The sequence below is a fragment of the Entelurus aequoreus genome, linkage group LG04 (genome assembly GCF_033978785.1).
Source record: "Entelurus aequoreus isolate RoL-2023_Sb linkage group LG04, RoL_Eaeq_v1.1, whole genome shotgun sequence".
Classification (NCBI taxonomy): domain Eukaryota; kingdom Metazoa; phylum Chordata; class Actinopteri; order Syngnathiformes; family Syngnathidae; genus Entelurus; species Entelurus aequoreus.
The window spans coordinates 16,206,574-16,226,996 of NC_084734.1; the positions used below are offsets into that span (position 1 = coordinate 16,206,574).

Here is a 20,423-nt window from a genome sequence, read left to right on the forward strand (position 1 = left end):
TAGCTAGTTTTTCTCTTCTTTTTTCCGGTTGAATTTTGAATTTGAAGATAAACTATGTTTCAAAATTGAATTGTCATTTTTTTTCATGTTTTCTCCTCTTTTAAACCGTTCAATTAAGTGTGAATATCATTAATCATTAATAATAACATAGAGTTAAAGGTAAATTGAGCAGATTGGCTATTTCTGGCAATTTATTTAAGTGTGTATCAAACTGGTAGCCCTTCGCATTAATCAGTACCCAAGAAGTAGCTCTTGGTTTCAAAAAGGTTGGTGACCCCTGCACTAGATGATCAAATAAATGGATTAAAAACAATTAAAATACACATCAGGTAAAAGTCCAAAAATTATATGAAATAAGATAAGATATAATCAAACATAAAAAATAAACTACAATATGAAAAACTATAAAATAAAATAAAATACAATAAAAACTGAAATATAAATATAATAAGACCATATAAAAATAGGCTAAGATATGATAAAACATAAAAATAAGCTAAGATATGATAAAACATAAAAATAACTAATACTAATAGAATAATCCTGCACATTGGGCCTAATATTTGTGTAGTAAAGTGGTCTTTGAATTCGAGCAATGTAATCTGAAAGATGTTTAAAATATCAACAATTAATGTTAATATTTTTGAAACAATATACTTCTCATAACATGAGTATCTGTGTGCATGAGAGAGTGTAAAGAAAAGCATTGCTATAGTTTCACTTCATCTGCCTTTTTTTTTACAACCTACTTGAAGTTGTATTTTTCTTTTCTTTTTTTCATTTTTTTTTTTTTCATTTTTTTTTTCAAAGCCAATCAGAAAGAAGGGGGCGGTCTAAGCATGCCCGCCCCCAAAGTACCAAAATGAAACATGACAGCGCACAGAACGAGACAGCGCGCGCGCAGAAAGGCACCGCGCGCAGAAAGGCACCACGCGCGCGCAAAAGGGTGTCGCGCGCGCGCACGAAGTGGAGATTTAGCGCGCGATAACAGTTTTTACGCGCTTGGATTTTTGGTACTAATGTGACGCCATATAAAATGCACCCCCTGACGCGGGAGCGCGCTTACGTCACTCGTCTCGAAAAGTATATCTAAACTGGGCTGTAATGACCGAAGTGGCTGAAATCGCCTCTTTTAAATCGCCTCTTTCGGCATAAAAATGTACATCAAGTGAAATAATCCAAGTTTTCTTTACTTGTGGATGGATTAAAAATTGTGAGCCTTTAATGATTTCGCCGTCATTCAAGTGGCTGAAATCGCCTCTTTCGGCATAAAAAAGTACATCAAGTGAAACACACGGAATCTGAACGTGTGTTCAGTACTGCGGGAGACATTGTTTCCACAAAACGTAGTCTGCTCAAACATGGGCATTTGGATCAGTTGATTTTCCTTAAAAAAAATCTGCCCTCCAAAAAAACAGAGGACAGTGATGATGAAAATGCACAGGCATAGTGTAAGTGAACTACTGCTTTTTGACCTGGGAAACGGTACCTCACACACAGTAGTTTGATTTTTCTTTTTACATATGTATTTATTTTCTCTATTCTTTTACACAAAGCACTTGTCACTGTGCTCATTGTTGCCACATTTTGAGATGTGTTATAGGTGTGTAACTTGTTTACATTGTAATGTTGCACCTTTGTTACCTACCTCTAGTGTTCATTGTTACCTACCTCTAGTGTTCAAAACACTATATGCTCAGGTTGAAATATTGAATCTTTGTTACCTACCTCTAGTGTTCAAAACTATGCTCAGGCTGAAATATTGCACTTTGTTGTTACTATTCTGTGCTACTTTTACCTCTGGAGTTTCCATCCTACAATTCAGCCAGAATTTTTTTGGTCCATGTCTAAAGATAAATACATTGACATGTGATTTTGTTGTTCTGTTTTTTTTTGCCAGTGCCATGAAGCCACAATGCTTGGGGATTTGGAGTCTTGAATATTAACCGTCGAATCGTATCGTTAGGAATCGAATCGAATCGAATCGAATCGGTCTGTAATAAAAGGATATCGTTTTTGAATCGAATCGTAACCTGTGTATCTAGATGCATATCGAATCGTTTATCAGAGAGAGATGTGCAACCCTAATATATATATATATTTAAGTGGACTGTCGATTTTACAGTAAAAACTTTACATTCACAAAATTTTACTGTAAAATATAGTTGTGGAGGGGGGCGTGGCCTGCGGGCCTGCAGCAAAGCGGGGTGTGCCAGGACTGGCTTCAAAATCAGCGACAGGTGCGTGGATGGCTCACCTGGGCCTGGTTATCTAATCACCTGTCGCTCTGTTAAAAGGCAGCAGCCGGGAGGAGAGAGTCGTTGGAGCCGGGGAGAGCGAGAGCACAACGAACATTCACAAAAAGACGATTGCTGAAAAGCACTAAGAGACTTGTTTGAAAAAATAAAAACTGACTTGTAACAATGAAACGGGTTCGCCTGGAAATGCTTGGTGGTCTGGAGGACCCACTGGAAGGCAACTTCCACAACAGTGTTTTTACATTTACAGTAATACACCGTTAAAAACAACAACAGTAGATTTTACAGTCAAAAACTGGCCGCTCAGTCAACAGAATTTTAACGCAAAAAAGAGTAGTAGTTTTTTTCAATTTACAGTAATATGCTGTAAAGAACAACGTAACATTTATTGTAATTTTTATGGATTTGATGGGTAGTTTGCTGTAAAGTTAAGTATTTTTATCTATTTTTATTTAGACAAAAACATGTTTGGAAAGTATGATAATATACTGTAATATTTGTTGCAAAAATGGATACTATTAAAGTTAAAAATATATGCAATTTCAAGCAGTACATATATTTTTTATGTCAAAATGAAAAAAATCCATTACATTTAGTGAGAAAATATGAAGCGTTTATTGACACATATCATTTCCAGGTGTTTGAGGACCAGATAAAATGATGTCGCGGGCCAGATCTGGCCCCCGGGCCTTGAGTTGGACACCTGTGTGTTAGCATACCAGTGTGGAAAAAAAAGAAGATGTCATGTGTAGTTCCACCTCTTGGTCGTTAGAGGGGGTAATTGGGTCAGGTGTAAGGCGGGAAATGATTAAAACGTACATTATGGTGATTTCACGTAGATAAAAGATTGTTGGTTTTTTTGTGTGTGGTTTTTTTTAGATTTTTATTTTATTTTATTCAACAACAAACATATATCCACAATGTACATAAAAGTCAAGGCACATTCAACCTATTCAACAATTTACACATCAAGTTGAGAAAATTATGACTCTAACAAAACATGTCAAGGAAAGAAAATAAAAGCAAATACAAATAGAGTATTAAAATTAATTAATATTAATATGATGAAATACACAATTAAAAAAGACAAAAAATGGCTAATTAAATCACTTAGTCCGCCCTGAGATTGGTAGGTCGTGAGTTCAAACCCCGGCCGAGTCATACCAAAGACTATAAAAATGGGAGCCATTACGTCCCTCCTTGGCACTCAGCATCAAGGGTTGGAATTGGGGGATTAAATCACCAAAAATTATTCCCAGGCGCGGCCACCGCTGCTGCTCACTGCTCACCTCACCTCCCAGGAGGTGATCAAGGGTGATGGGTCAAACGCAGAGAATATTTTCGCCACACCTAGTGTGTGTGTGACAATCATAGGTACTTTAACTTTAACTTAACTTAACATTTTTTCCAATAAAGATATCAATTTAGGGCATTTTTCATACGTTGACAAAATGCCTCAACTGTCCATAAAACGTCCGACAGCCCAAATACCTACACAATGTGATCTAAATGAGTTATTTTTTATTTTTTTTATAAACATTTATTTATAATAAGCAAGATAAAAGATTATTTTTTATTTTTTGGAATTTTATAAACCTTTATTTATAAACTGCAACATTTACAAACAATCGAGAAATAATAATATTCAAAATAAGTACAAAAACAGTACAAAAACAGTACAAATCAGCGCCAGGGGGTTGTAAACTCAATAAAGTAACTAAAATAGAGTGCAAAATAAAATAAAAATAACAATAATATATATATATATATATATATATATATATATATATATATATATATATATATATATATATATATATATATATATATATATATATATATATATACATATATAAATATATATATGTATATATATATAAATATATATATATATATATATAAATATATATATATATATAAAAAAAAAAAAATATATATATATATATATATATATATATATATATATATATATATATATATATATATATATAAATCAATCAATCAATGTTTATTTATATAGCCCTAAATCACGAGTATCTCAAAGGGCTGCACAAGCCACAATGACATCCTTGGCTCAGATCCCACATCAGGGCAAGGAAAAACTCAACCCAATGGGACAATGAGAAACCTTGGAGGGGACCGCAGATATGGGGACCCCCCACATCTACATATATATATATATATATATATATATATATATATATATATATATATATATATATATATATATATATATATATATATATATATATATATATATGTATGTATGTATGTATGTATGTATGTATGTATGTATGTATGTATGTATGTATGTATGTATGTATGTATGTATGTATGTATGTATGTATGTACGTATGTACGTACGTATGTACATACATATATATATATATATATATATATATATATATATATATATATATATATATATATATATATATATATATATATATATATATATATATAACAAAGTGCGAAGCCGTATAGGCTCACACAAGTTCAGTAAATAATTACAATTTGGAACACAGCATCATCTTTTTCACAGCTTTTTGGTTGTTAGAGGTAGAGTGTTTTAACGTAACTTTCTAATTCTTTTTTAAAGGCACAAAAAACAGGTCGGGTATTGAGAAACTCACATCAGAATCAGAAATACTTTATTAATCCCTGAGGGGAAATTCAAATAAAGTATTTCTGATTCTGATTCTGATGTGAGTTTCTTATAATTGTTCTTATTCTTATAATAGTTTCTTATATCCATAAATTTCATTTATGTATATAAAACTTAGCCAATAGTATAATGAGGTTGCAAAGAAGATAAAAGATTGTTTTGATCTAGTAGTCACAAAGATGACGTCACATAAACACACGTCACAAAAACACTCCACCAAAAATGGGACATGCGGAAGTGAGTCGTGTGGCTTTTCACAACTTCATTACCCACAATGCACCGGCACGGTCAAAGTTGCCGCACCTTCAACCGGGCGGGGCGAGCTATCGTTTTTTTTTTTTTTACTGGTAAGCTCTATCACTGAGCTGGCGGGAGTGAAGCTGCCGGTTTGCAGCCAGCCAAGCGAGTGTGAAAAAGAGAAGTTAAGTTACAGTTTCCGGTGACACCGTCAGTCAAGCCTCACAGGGATCCTCGCTGGCGGCTTGCGGCGGCCGGAGCACTAGCAGCGGCAGCAGCAGCAACAGGGCGCCGGAGCCGAGCGAGATGTCAGCGGCGGCTCCAGCCTACAGCTTCCAGGGGACTTACCGCCGAACCGCCACGCCGCTACCCGCCACTCCCAGCAGCAGCAACAACAACAGCAGCGGCAGCGGGAGAGGATGCGAATGGTGACCGGGCGGTGGAGTCTACTCACACGGGGAGGATGTAGCAGCGCCGCGGTATTTCTTGCGCCTCCAACTAACGTCAGTAGAGTAGTAGAGGGGAGATAGCCCAGGAGCTAGTAGAGTAGTAGAGGGTAGATAGCTAGCTGCTTCACTAACATACATGAAATAAAGTTGCTCCCGGAAAGGGGGGAGAGACTGTGGGAGCCAAGCCGGGGCAGGGGGAGTCTCTCTGGGAGGACTTGGAAATCAAGATGCTACGAAGAAGACTGAACCGACTGGTATGTGTGACTGACACCACACGCCCACACACACATATACACACTTACACACACACACACACACACACACACACACACACACACACACACACACACACACACACACACACACACACACACACACACACACACACACACACATATACATTCTTGTATTTATTGCCTTCTTGAGACCTCTGAAAAATGCCTACCTCTTTAGGACCACCCTTTAGATATATAAAGATTTGTATTTGTAACATTGATAATATATACATACTATGCAAACTATGCATTTTTTTTTTGTAATTAGTCTTTAATCTTCATTATTTATCAGAATCAGAATCAGAAATACTTTATTAATTGGACTTAGGACTTCCTTTTTTATTGTCGTTAAAATTTTAACTTTACAGTACAGATAAGAACAAAATTTCGTTGCATTAGCTCATGGTAGTGCAGGATAAAAAAAGCAATAAGGTGCAGATATAAATAAATAGATTACTGTACAGATAAATATATTGCACTTTTGCATATGCATCCATGTTTATGGATGTATTTTATATTGTCTTTATATTCCAGCGAGTTAATCCATTTTGGGGGAGTATTATGATGCGTTCAAGAGTCTTACGGCCTGAGGGAAGAAGCTGTTACAGAACCTGGAGGATCTGCTTCGGAGGCTGTGGAACCTCTTTCTAGAGTTTCTAGAAAATCCCTGAGGGGAAATTACAATTTTCAGCATACTTACTTCAAGTTATTATAGTATCTCTCTCTCTCTCTCTCTCTCTCTCCTCTCTCTCTCTCCCTCTCTCTCTCTCTCTCTCTATATATATGTATATATATATATATATATATATAATTGTATTTTTCTTAATAATTTTGGCCAAAGAGGGGGTGCATTTCAATTTCTTACACACATTTGTTATTGCATATGTTGGCCAGAGGGGGGGCACTTTTAATACTGACACACAGTTTTCAGCACAGTCCCACTCGAGAGAGGACAAACATTACAGGGAGACGGAACAGGACCGCTGACTGGTCAGCCGACTTCCGGCTCCCCTTAAAAAGGTGGAAAACGGGTAAACATTGGTGGGGGGTGAGTAAAAAAATATTCAGTCTAAGCCTGGACTCCCGGGGAGGGGGTCCAAACTGAGACCAGGAAAAAAAACCTCAAAAGCCATAGCACACACAAAGAAGTGACAAAGAATACACAAGACTTGCGACAGAGTCAATTTGAACATCCATCCATCCATTTTCTACCGCTTGTCCCTTTTGGAGTCGCGGGGGGTGCTGGAGCCTATCTCAGCTACATTCGGGCGGATGACTGGGTACACCCTGGACAAGTCGCCACGTCATCACAGGGCCAACGCAGATAGACAGACAACATTCACACTCACATTCACACACTAGGGCCAATTTAGTGTTGCCAATCAGCCTATCCCCAGGTGCATGACTTTGGATATATTTGTTTTATTTTTATTTTTAATTTTGGCCAAAGGGGGTGCATTTCAATTTCTTACACACACTTGTTATTGCATATGTTGGCCAGAGGGGGGGCACTTTTAATACTGACACACAGTTTTCAGCACAGTGCCACTCGAGAGAGGACAAACATTACAGGGAGACGGAACAGGACCGCTGACTGGTCAGCCGACTTCCGGCTCCCCTTAAAAAGGTGGAAAACGGGTAAACATTGGTGGGGGGTGAGTAAAAAAATATTCAGTCCAAGCCTGGACTCCCGGGGAGGGGGTCCAAACTGAGACCAGGAAAAAAAACCTCAAAAGCCATAGCACACACAAAGAAGTGACAAAGAATACACAAGACTTGCGACATAGTCAATTTGAACATCCATCCATCCATTTTCTACCGCTTGTCCCTTTTGGAGTCGCGGGGGGTGCTGGAGCCTATCTCAGCTACATTCGGGCGGATGACTGGGTACACCCTGGACAAGTCGCCACGTCATCACAGGGCCAACGCAGATAGACAGACAACATTCACACTCACATTCACACACTAGGGCCAATTTAGTGTTGCCAATCAGCCTATCCCCAGGTACATGTCTTTGGATATATTTGTTTTATTTTTATTTTTAATTTTGGCCAAAGGGGGTGCATTTCAATTTCTTACACACACTTGTTATTACATATGTTGGCCAGAGGGGGAGCACTTCCAATTTTTACGCACACTTGTTATTTCCTAAGTTGTAAAAAAATATTCAGTCGAAGCCTGGACTCCCGGGGAGGGTGTCCAGACTGAGACCAGGAAAAAAACAACTCAATAGCCATAGCACAGACAAGCAAGTTACAAAGAATACACAAGACTTGCAACAGAGTCAATTTGAACAATCCCTTCTTTTTGGGACCACCCTAATTTTGACAGATTTCACCACCAGGGGTGCGAATGAGACATTCTCTGTCAGATGCAATGGTTTTCCGTATTAGGACCCTGATTTATGTCCTAACTTGTTCACCGGTCCTCATATGGAAGGTACTTGTCCTTGTTGATGTCTCAAGAAGGGTAGAAATATAAGAACACACACACACACACACACACACACACACACACACACACACACACACACACACACACACACACACACACACACACACACACGGCTAGATTACGTCTGCCCGGTTCTGACCCAAACTAGCTTGCAATCTCATTTTTTTTAACGTGATTGGAACAATGTTTTTTTCCCCGAAGCAACTGTTGGGCTCAGTCCCGCAGGCTGGCTGACTGCCAGGCAAGTTCCCTCCAGTCAGGAAGTCACGACGCACTGGAAGTTAAGGTCACACACAGGAGGACTTGCTGTTTGGGGGGGTGGACAATTCCAAGGGCCTTTGACTGATAGAATACCCCCAAATAGGATTGTGGTGTCTTTTTTAGACACAGGCATTGGAATTTTATTTAGAAATTAGTTTGTATTTTATAGTGGTGTAACGATGTGGTTGCCGATACGATTAAGGAACACTATTTTTTTAGGAAGATACAATCAGTGATTTGAAATCAATTCAGTAACTTTTTAACAACTAGTGTGACTTGAATAAATAGTGGATACTGTACATTGCAGGTGAAGTTTCCTATATTCCTGTAAATAAGTAAACATGAATTATGGATACAAACAAGAGAGTAAACAACAACTTGATGAGCCAATTTCTGAAGGAATTGCGTGTGAATGCTCTGATGCTGAAGTTGAACAGAAATCCGGGATTTTTTTTTATTTAGAATTGTTGAAGTAGAGCACACAATTCCCAAACAGGCTGAATATTTTGAAGTTGGAACAGTTTGAATCAATAATCAATAATATAGTGGATTTTCTCAAAGTAGGATTGACTAATTATAGATCAAATATTTCCATAGCTAGAGTGTAAAGAACCTATTCACAACCTTCTAAATACAATTTTCATCATTATGAGAGCCCTCTAGATATAAAATAACGCCCTTTAATCATATTTACACTCGAGTTGCGCAATATAGTCAATATACAATTTAGTGATATAAATTTGGCCGACAATGAGAGTTTTTAGTACTTATGTAATGTGGTAATGCGTGTCGATGACACATTTTAGCTGTTTCTGCAAATTTGACAGCCACAAGCAAACAGACGAGTCCTCAATGTCGCATTATAGCTCGCGGCTAATGTCCCTACACAGTGCAAAGTCAGTAATCCTCGCCTGATACTTCCTTCCAAGTGTCATCCCTGGAGGTTGGAGACTAGGTAAACATGCTACATTACACACTGTAGGAGGATATGCTAACTGCAAGCTAGAGCTCTTAAACGTAAACAAAGGTGGGCGAATCAATACAAATATCGACAGTAAAGATACCAAGTATAAAATTATTTGGTCAATACTACAATGGTTAGATCAGTATTTCTTTTATCATCCCAAAATTATTTTGTCATTTTTGTTATTGTTTACAATCTCAGGAAATAAGTCCCTGGACACAGCAGGCCTTTCAGAGCAAAAATAAAGGTAACTAGATGAGGCAATTACTGAAGGAATTGCGTGTGAATGCTACAATGCTGAAGTTGAACTGAAATGCTGACAGAATGTAGTATGAATGTAAGAATAGTTGGAATGGTTTGAAAGTTGAAGAGTTTGCATTTACGGGAAAACCGGAATTTGGTTTGGAACTTGGGAAACTGTTAGTTTGAATGTCCAGGATAAGAGGAATGTGTTGATGTTGGAATGGTTTGAATAGGTTTAAAAATGTTGGAATTGTGCAACTTGGAAAAATGTCCCATTCATTTCAATGGGAACTTCCTAGAAATTTGGGAATTTTGGGAAAAGCGGGATAATTTAGAAAATGATTAGGAGCATGAATGTCCTAAATGAGCTGAATTGGTTGGTGTTGGAATTGTTTAATTCGGGCAAGAAATGTTGAAGTAGTAAATGGTGTTATGGAATTTTGGGAACATCTGGAATTTGTTTGAAAATGGTAAAAAACATGAATAGTCTGAATGAGTTGAAATGGTTGGTGTTAGAATTTTCAAATCGGTCGAGGAATGTTGAAATAGTAACATGTTGGATTGAGAAATGGTATTACGGAATTCCTGGAATTTCGGGAAAACCGGGAATTTTTCCAGTTAAAAAACAACTTCGTTTTTTGTCCTAATTAAGAGGAATGTTTTGACCGTGGAACGGTTGAAGTGGGTTGAAAAATGGGGGAGGAGTAGTCGCCAGAAATGGTGGAAATAGAGCTTTGGAAAACCAGGAATTCTGGAAAATCCTGGAATTTTATTGAACTTGGAAAAAGGGTAGTTTAAATTTCCAGAATGGTGGAATATGTTGAAGGTGGAATGGTTTGACTCGGTTGAAAAATGTGTAAATGGTGGAAGTTTGAAAAATAGCCAATTCATTTTGAATGGGGAAAAATGTCCCGGAAAACCTGGAATTCTGGGAAATCTGGGAATTTTTGGAATTTGTCAAGGGAAAGCCCGCGATTCCCGAATAGGCTGAACAGTTTGAAGTTGGAACGGTTTGAATCGGATGAAAAATGTGGAAAGTAGAATGCGTCAAAATCTGGAGAAGAAGAAGAACAACAAATAGATTAATTTTGGTGTAGAAAACCATATGTGTCAATCAATCATCAATCAATCAATGTTTGTTTATATAGCCCTAAATCACAAGTGTCTCAAAGGGCTGCACAAGCCACAACGACATCCTCGGTTCAGATCCCATATCTGTGTTGTGTGAATGCTTTGGAGCATTCACACAACAATAAATATTTAATTGATGTTGTTACACGGCTATATCGTGTTTTTGTCTGATTAGTATTGTGATCTTGAAAAGTTGAAGTACTGTATGAGTAGCATGGATATGGCCAATACTCTCCTATAACTACTTGGTGTTTGCTCGATACCCACATTTGTAATATCGCCCAAAACTAAGTATCCAAACAACAGAAGTGTTTAGTAGGCAGTTGTCGGTATATATGGATTATTTAACAGTTTGTTCACAACTCTTCGTTAATACTAGAAGACACATGGCCCCTGCCTAAAAGCCCAGACGAGCTTGTTTGTAGACTTGCAGCGGCAAACTTGTCTTGACATGCTGAACCCGTCCCCAACTGGCACAACTCTTAAAGTCGTTCCAGCATTGCTTAAAAAAAAAAAGAAAAAAAGAACAACAACGTGGAATTGGCAATGCAATGTTTATACCTGGTATATGGCGTGATACGGTTGAATCCAAGAAGAAGCCTGTGGTTGGATGCTTTACATCAGGGGTGTCGAACACGGTTACACTGAGGGCCACATCGCAGTTACGTAACTCAGGGTTTCCCACACATTCATTTATTTGTGGCGGCCCGCCACGAAAGAATTACGTCCGCCCCAAATAAATTTTTGTTATTTTTTTATTTTTTTTAAATAAAAAAAAAAATAAATATTATTATTATTATTTTTTTGTCCTCTCCAGCTTCTCAGGCAAATCATATAGTTGATGTAGATGCCCATATCGGCTGTTCAGATTTACTTTACAAAAGAGAAGTGTAGGATACTTCTCTTGTTGCCTTATTTGTATTTGACTTTATTTAATGTATTTATATTAGAAACACAACATGTGTATATAACAAAGGGTGCAAAGTCTGCAGGCAGTAGGAAACACATGGTTAAGTGTAGGGAGTAAAACTGATGGCAGTCTAAAGTTCAAGATTTTTGGAGCTCTTTGTTCAGTGGATCAGATGTTTGATGAAGCTCTGTGTCTATCTACCACCACTACTGTTTTCTGTTTATTTGTTACTGACTGTGGCAGGACACCTCTGCCTCTGTTTCACTTTATGTTGCTGGTAAATAATATGGTTGTAGTAGTAGGCTAAAGTTGAATTATTTAGTATGCACTAATTAAAGGGGCAGAGCTTTGAGACATTTTAGCTTTTATATTTTATAAGATATATTTTTTGTAAGAACCACAATTAATACATATATTTCAGTGAATAACTTAGTGTTCAAATCTGAATATAAATATGTACATAAAGTATTGTAATTATATTGTAAAATGGATGGATGGACGTTTAAAACAAAACTGTTATTATTAATTAGTAAGTATACATTTTTTGAGCCTTTTTAGAGAAAATCAAATCATTGTAGTAAATTATGCAAATTACTCGATGATGTCATTGTGACCACGCCCATAACCACGCCCATAGCCACACCCCCACCGCCACAGGTATCTTGGCAGTTTATGGGAAACACTGTAACTGTATGTAATTTATGAATATAAATGTATAAGAATTCACCTCATGATATTATACAACTAATTGCTGTGCATTTGATTATTATATTTGTATTATGTACACTGTAAAAAAAAAAAAAAAATCAGTAAAAATACTAAAAACTGACAACTTCACCGTAAAATGTACGATGGTTTTTACAGCATTTTACTGTAAATGGAAAAACGGTACTATAGTTGTTTTTTTACTGTATAATCCTGGCGACTGAGCTGCCAGTTTTTGTTTTTTTACTGTAAAATCTATTAGACTTAGACTTTGACACACTTTAATGATGCACAAGGAAAATTGTTCCCCACAGTAGCTCAGTTACAAAGGATGAAGATGGAAAGGATAATGCACAAGAGGGCACAAAAAGAGGGCGAAAACAAAAGTTATTAAGTAGACTAAAAATGTATCATAGTAATTGTCATAATTGTCACTTCTACAGTGTACAATTTGATGAATAACTTGCTTTGTTATAACTCAAACAGATGTTTATTTTGTTTTCATTTTAAAAAGTTTGAAATGAATGATAGCATTATATTTGTTGCATTATTAGATAATAAAGTTTAAACTATACTCAAAATCATGCAATACATGTATTTTTGTCTGTCACAATGAAAGTATTACATTTAGTAAATGATAAAATGCTTTATTGACTCATATTACCGTATTTTCCGGACAATTTTTCCTCAAAACTCGACAGTGCGCCTTATAACCCGGTCCCAATTTTATTTGGTACATGGTGTAATGATAAGTGTGACCAGTAGATGGCAGTCAAACATAAGAGATACGTGTAGACTGCAATATGATGGCAATATGACTCAAGTAAACACCAACATTTGGTGAAGTTGGTAGAGTGGCTGTGCCAGCAATCGGAGTGTTGCTGGTTACTGGGGTTCAATTCCCACCTTCTACCTTCCTAGTCACGTCCGTTGTGTCCTTGGGCAAGACACTTCACCCTTTGCCTCTGATGGCTGCTGGTTAGCGCCTTGCATGGCAGCTCCCGCCATCAGTTTGTGAATGGGTAAATGTGGAAATACTGTCAAAGCGCTTTGATTACCTTGAAGGTAGAAAAGCGCTATACAAATAATCCATTTATTTAACATTTTATATGTTCCATTGAAAATATAGAAAATTACACATGGCGCTCAATCTATCAAAATGTTTTAGTACGACTTTGGTAAGCTAGGAAGCCGCACCGCTTGATGGATTGTCGGCACATTAAACACATAAGTGTTATTATGGTGTGTGTATAAGGTAAGACATATTATTTGGCGTTTTGTTTCGCAATGTTATGCAAAATCAACTTTTCTTACCTTCTGGTACCTGCTGATCTGTATTTGGGATCTGCATAAATCCTGAAAAATCTGCCTTTGTAGTCCGTGCCGAAACCATAGTCGATAAGCTTCTTCTTTTTCTCTATCTTCTTGTTATGGGACATTCATCCTCCGCTGTTGCCATTTCTAATATAAAGTAGTGTAAAGTTCTTACTAATATCTGTCAGTAAACTCGCCAGGAAAGCACTAAAACATACCGGTGTAGTGAGTTTACATTATTCACCCAAGGAACTTTAGTTATTAGATAGTTCCGGTCGGACGGTTTTTCACGGGACACATTTCTGGGCGTTGTTGTTTCCGGATGAGGAGATGCTGCTTCCTTATTGATTGAAGTAAAGTCTGAATGTCATTAAAATAGTTAGCTCCATCTTTTGACACTTCTTCCACTCCCGTCTTTGCCCGCTACACCGCTACAACAAAGATGACGGGGAGAAGACACTGCCGAAGGTGAGCCCCGTAAATAAGACCGCCCACAAAACGGCGCATCCTGAAGCGACTGTCAGAAAGCGGCTTGAAAATGATCTGTAAAACATCATCTATGCAACACTTTGACCAAAGAACCACCATCACATGTTATGTAGACCACAAAGAAATGGTTTCAATTTAGAAAAAAAAAAAGACTCCTTTAATGCGCCCTATGGTCCGCAAAATACGGTATATAGATGAACACACTTACTGTTATTGAACACAAACATAATGCTCAAATGTTCTCAACATACAACAAACGTGTATTTTTGCGTGCAAATAATTGCAAATATGAACAAAAAACCTACAGTTGAGTGTCTTTATAGTGACAATGTAAACATCCAGTGTAAAACAATGTTCACTTAAGTGTCTTTCAACTTTTACTTTCTGACAAGCAGTGTCCTCCACAATGGACATGTTTTTTTATGAGTTTGGCAAATGTTTCTCAGAAAAGTTACCTACCCAATATAACATTTTAATAATGGCGTGATCGGCTGGCCACGAGAAAGTGTTTTACATTTAGAAATATCCATCCATCCATTTTCTACCTTCTACCGCTTGTCCCTTTTTGGGGTCGCGGGGGGTGCTGGAGCCTATCTCAGCTGCATTCGAGCGGAAGGCGGGGTACAACCTGGACAAGTCGCTACCTCATCGCAGGGCCATTTATAAATAAATAAATAATAATATGACTCCTTTAACTCTTGTGTAGCGTTCATATTGTTGTTACTCAGCCAGCGTTTGTGGGTCTGATGGACCCGTTGCATTTTGTGGCTTTTAATGCCTCACAATCAAACACTTTTATGTTAAAATACTGAACAGATGTTTACCTTATCCCAATAAACATCTGTTCAGTATTTTAACATACAAGTGGTTGATTGTCTCTGCCAGTTTCTGCATCCCACAGGGATTCTTCTTTTGTGTTTCTGCACCTGCGGTTCCCACACAAGGTTGCAACATTGTTTGTCAACACTGTCTGCTCTCTTTTTCTCGCACATTTGACCCACTGATGTTCTGTGTACCTACACTCTGTCCTCCTCCTGTCTAGGCCTGCCGTCTGTGTGTGTGTGTGTGTGTGTGTGTGTGTGTGTGTGTGTGTGTGTGTGTGTGTGTGTGTGTGTGTGTGTGTGTGTGTGTGTGTGTGGTACACAGAACATCAATTTCCACACTTTTATTAGCCCTGGGTCCAGTGTACCTGGACATATTATATGTAATAGAAATGTGTAGGGGGGCTGTATGGTGTGTGGTCATTAAATATGTATTCTGATATATGTTCTTCACAGAAAATGAGCCAAAGTCAGTGAGTCTCAGTTTGAAAAATTTATTAATTGTATAATTTTTCTTTTAATAAGAAATGAAAACGGGTCCCACAGACCCGAACACCACACAAGGGTTAATGCGCCTTATAATCCGGTGCGCCTTATATATGAAACAAAATCGAAAATAGACCGTTCATCGGCAGTGCGCCTTATAACCCGGTGCGCCCTATGGTCCGGAAAATACATTGGGCCAAATCTGACCCCTCGGGCCTTGAGTTTGACACCTGTGCTTTACATACTGTGGCAAAGTGCAGCGTTGTACATTCGATCGCTTGCTTTAATTGCCCGTAATCAGTCATGAGAGGGGTTTGTAGTTGTAAGTGGGGAAAAAAGCTGCCTCTTTATCATCTTCTCATGCACCAGTAACCTGTTGTCGCTAGCAGCCAGGATCCTCCAGGTGATGTGAAGCGGCGTGGATAGTGATTATAGTGTCTCAACCTCCCCCGGCCTCCCTAAAGTCTCGCCCGGTCAGCTGAAATTGCTTCTTCTTCTACGCTGCCCACCCCCGTCAATGCGAGCCGTAAATAATATTTTGTGCAGAGACCTCAGACATGGATGCACACACAGCGCTGTTATATCAGCCTGGCTGCCTCCTAAATCACACCACCCTGCTGCTTCTTACCCACGGGAAGGGAGAAAAGGCGGAGGGGGCAGTGAGAGTAAGGACGTCTTCCAAAAAGCCACAGAGAGAGGCATCACATGTCTTCCCTTAACTCAGTGTTTTTCAACCTTTTTTGAGCCAAGGCACATTTTTTGCGTTGAAAAAATCCAGAGGCACACCACCAGCAGAAATCATTAAAAAACTAAACTCAGTTGACAGTAAAAAGTTGTTGTCGCAATTGTTGGATATGACTTTAAACCAGGGGTGTCCAAAGTGCGGCCATTTGCAGCCCGCAGTTAATTGTTTACCGGCCTGCCACACACTCTGCAAAAATTGCAAAATTGATAATATTGCAAAAATTCAAAAAAACATTTAAAAAAAGTGGAATGAGGTGAAATCTAACAAGAAAAGGTTGCAATGTTGACACAAAGCTGCCATGCAGGCTGTTTTTTTTCTTTTGCCTTTGTTTATTTTTCTTTTTTTTGCCATTGCTTAAAAAATTTAAAAAAAAAGACTAAAAATCTGTTATAATGAATTATTACTTAAAAAACATCACTTTAAAATGTTTTATGTTGAAAAAATATTGCATATATAGTGTGGTTGCCATATAAAAACAACAAGTTTTATTTGACAAAAGAGCATAAAACAAACAAAATAATGGTTCAAACGTAAAATCGACAGATATATCTGAAGTTGATCTCGTAATTTTAAAAAAACCTAATAAAAATGTATCACTTTATGAGTGGGGGACCTTTTGGATCCCAAATATATTTAGTAGGATTTTATTTAACTTTTCACTGTGATTACTCAAAAATATTAAAGACTTAAAATCAATGGTGTCCTGCATTATTGATCTTCTAAGGCTCTAATTACTAAATACTGCATATTTCAGTTTTACTATAAAAAACAAAGTTGTCTTGGACAGAAAACCTTTTCTTTTTTTTTTACATTATATTAACCTCAAGTTGATATAGAGATTTACTGTAAGCGTTAAATAAAAAATAATAATAATTATTTGACTTATTTTTAACAGTTTAATGACTGAGACCCTTTATAGTCCCCGGGAGCCCTAAAGGTTAAAAAAAAAAAATATATCAAAATGGCCCCTGCATGCTTAAATTTTTCCGTGTATGGCCCTCAGTGGAAAAAGTTTGGACAACCCTGCTTTAAACCATAACCAAGCATGCATCAATATAGCTCTTGTCTCAAAGTAGGTGTACTGTCACCACCTGTCACATCACAGCCTGACTTATTTTGACTTTTTTGCTGGTTTTCTGTGTGTACTGTTTAGTTCTTGTCTTGCGCTCCTATTTTGGTGACTTTTTCTCTTTTTGAGTATTTTCCTGTAGCAGTTTCATGTCTTCCTTTGAGCGATATTTTCCTGCATCTACTTTTTTTTAGCAATCAAGAATATTTCATTTGTTTTTATCCTTCTTTGTGGCGACATTGCTGATTGTCATGTCATGTTCGGATGTACATTGTGGACGCCGTCTTTGCTCCACAGTAAGTCTTTGCTGTCGTCCAGCATTGTGAATTAGTGAATTATATTTATATAGCGCTTTTCTCTAGTGACTCAAAGCGCTTTACATAGTGAAACCCAATATCTAAGTTACATTTAAACCAGAGTGGGTGGCACTGGGAGCAGGTGGGTAAAGTGTCTTGCCCAAGGACACAACAGCAGTGACTAGGATGGCGGAAGCGGGGATCGAACCTGCAACCCTCAAGTTGCTGGCACGGCCGCTCTACCAACCGAGCTATACTGCATTCTGTTTTTGTTTACTTTGCAGCCAGTTCAGTTTTAGTTTTGTTCTGCATAGCCTGCCCTAAGCTTCAATGCCTTTTCTTAGGGGCACTCACCTTTTGTTTATTTTTTGTTTAAGCATTAGACACCTTTTTACCTTCACGCTGTCCCCCGCTGTTTCCGACATCTACAAAGCAATTGGCTACCTGCTGCCACCTACTGATATGGAAGATTATTACACAATTACTCTGCCGAGCTATAGACAGCACCGACCACTCAACAACACATAATTTGCAGACTATAATTACTGGTTTGCAAAAAATATTTTTAACCCAAATAGGGGAAATTAGATAATCTCCCACGGTTTACCTGACACACTAGAGTGCCACGGCACCCTTCCTTTAGTCTCTCTTCCACACAACCAAGTTTTGGGGGGGGGGGGAAACATTTAAAAATGGCTTAAAGAACGAGCCAGGCTTGTATTTTTATTTCATTCAATTTAATTTTCATCAGGCGGTTGAGGGTTGGTGGGGGGGAAGCTCCAGAGGTTGTAATGCTCTGACAGGAATGCCAAATCTCACACTTGCCTTTGATGTCGGTTCAAGCCCTTGAAGGCAGCACTGAGTTCTGGAGGAGGCGGAGTCTGGCGGTGGAAATGAGATACTAGTTCTTCGAGAAGCACATACTGATTACATGGACAACACACGCATAAAAACACACACTCGAGTCAAACTTTCCAGGTCAGGATGCAACAATTTTCCCAATATGACGTACAAAACACAAAAGCAGTGAAGTTGGCACATTGTGTAAATGGTAAATAAAAACAGAATACAATGATTTGCAAATCATTTTCAACTTATATTCAATTGAATAGACTGCAAATACAAGATACTTAATGTTCCAACTGAGAAACTTCATTTTTTTTGCAAATAATCATTAACTTAGAATTTAATGGAAGCAACACATTGCAAAAAAGTTGTCACAGGGGCATTTTTACCACTGTGTTACATGGCCTTTTCTTTTAACAACACTCAGTAAATGTTTGGGAACTGAGGAGACCAATTTTGAAGCTTTTCAGGTGGAATTATTTCCCATTCTTGCTTGATGTACAGCTTAAGTTGTTCAACAGTCCGGGGTCTCCGTTGTGGTATTTTAGGCTTCATATTGCGGCACACATTTTCAATGGGGGACAGGTCTGGACTACAGGCAGGCCAGTCTAGTACCCACACTCTTTTACTACGAAGCCACGCTGTTGTAACACATGCAGAATGTGGCTTGGCATTGTCTTGCTGAATTAAGCAGGGGCGTCCATGAAAAAGACATTGCTTGGATGGCAACATATGTTGCTCCAAAACCTGAATGTACCTTTCAGTATTAATGGTGCCTTCATAGATGTGTGCCTTGGGCACTAATAGACCCCCATACCATCACAGATGCTGACTTTTGAACTTTGCGCCTATAACAGTCCGGATGGTTCTTTTTCTCTTTGGTCCGGAGGACACGACATCCACAGTTTCCAAAAACTATTTGAAATACGGACTCGTCCGACCACAGAACACTTTTCCATTTCGCATCTTCTTTATTCTCCGCCCATGCCCTTTCAGGCACAGACGGTGTGTTTGCGATAATTGGAACAATGAACATCAAAGCTAAACCACACAAACGTAAAACATTACCACCAGCAGGTTGTTACAGTATGCATGGATATATATATATATATGTACTGTATATATATATATAAATTGCTTAATACGTGTGCACTAATGACAAGCGAAACATCGAAAATGCAGCCGTCGAAAAAAGACACCAAAAACAGCACTGCCGAAACTGGATGTTGTGATGATGTAAACAAGACGCACGCGATTGTTTGGAGCGCAGTCAGCATATCCAAGTCTCTAAACACGTGTACAGTCTATAATAACACCAGAAAAAGGTGCTAGATTTGTTGCTAAACTTTTTAATTAAAGAAAAAGTCACTAAAAGTCTCAAGTCTCTTGAAAAATTCTCAACAAAGTACATTGTACCGTAAGCAGCAACAATATACTGTATTATAAAAAATATGTTTATGTTTGAGTTTGAGTTTATTTCGAACATGCAAGCATACGACATGATACATCACAATTTCCAGTTTCTCTTTTCAACATGTTCGAAAAGGAGTAGGAAGAAGCAGAGCTTATTTATTCCTACCCCTTTTCTTTTACATAACAGTTGCTAAAACTTTTGGTCACTTAATGTTCTCAATTTATCCACAATATACTCCATAAATAATCACAATAAAAATAAATAAATAAATAAATAATACTCTGTGAAGTAAGTTGCATTTCATATGGTGAGATGAGTAAGATTATGTTGAAAATGAATGGATGGATGAAATAAATTCAGAATGTTTATCATGGTTCTTCTTTGTACTTTG

At 37.8% G+C, this 20,423-nt stretch overlaps 1 protein-coding gene across 11 annotated transcripts in view; it reads left to right on the forward strand.

Moving 5' to 3' along the window:
• Window positions 1-5,260: 5,260 nt before the first annotated feature.
• atp11c (ATPase phospholipid transporting 11C) overlaps window positions 5,261-20,423 on the forward strand; it is a 189,013-nt gene continuing 173,850 nt past the window's right edge. For 10 of the 11 annotated variants that reach the window (XM_062044323.1, XM_062044316.1, XM_062044314.1 and 7 more), the window contains exon 1: window positions 5,261-5,639. In XM_062044323.1, the coding sequence (XP_061900307.1) occupies window positions 5,580-5,639 (60 nt within the window). In that variant the 5' untranslated portion in view covers window positions 5,261-5,579. Of the gene's footprint in view, window positions 5,864-20,423 lie in introns of all 11 variants that reach the window. The other variant, XM_062044317.1, reaches the window with a different exon arrangement.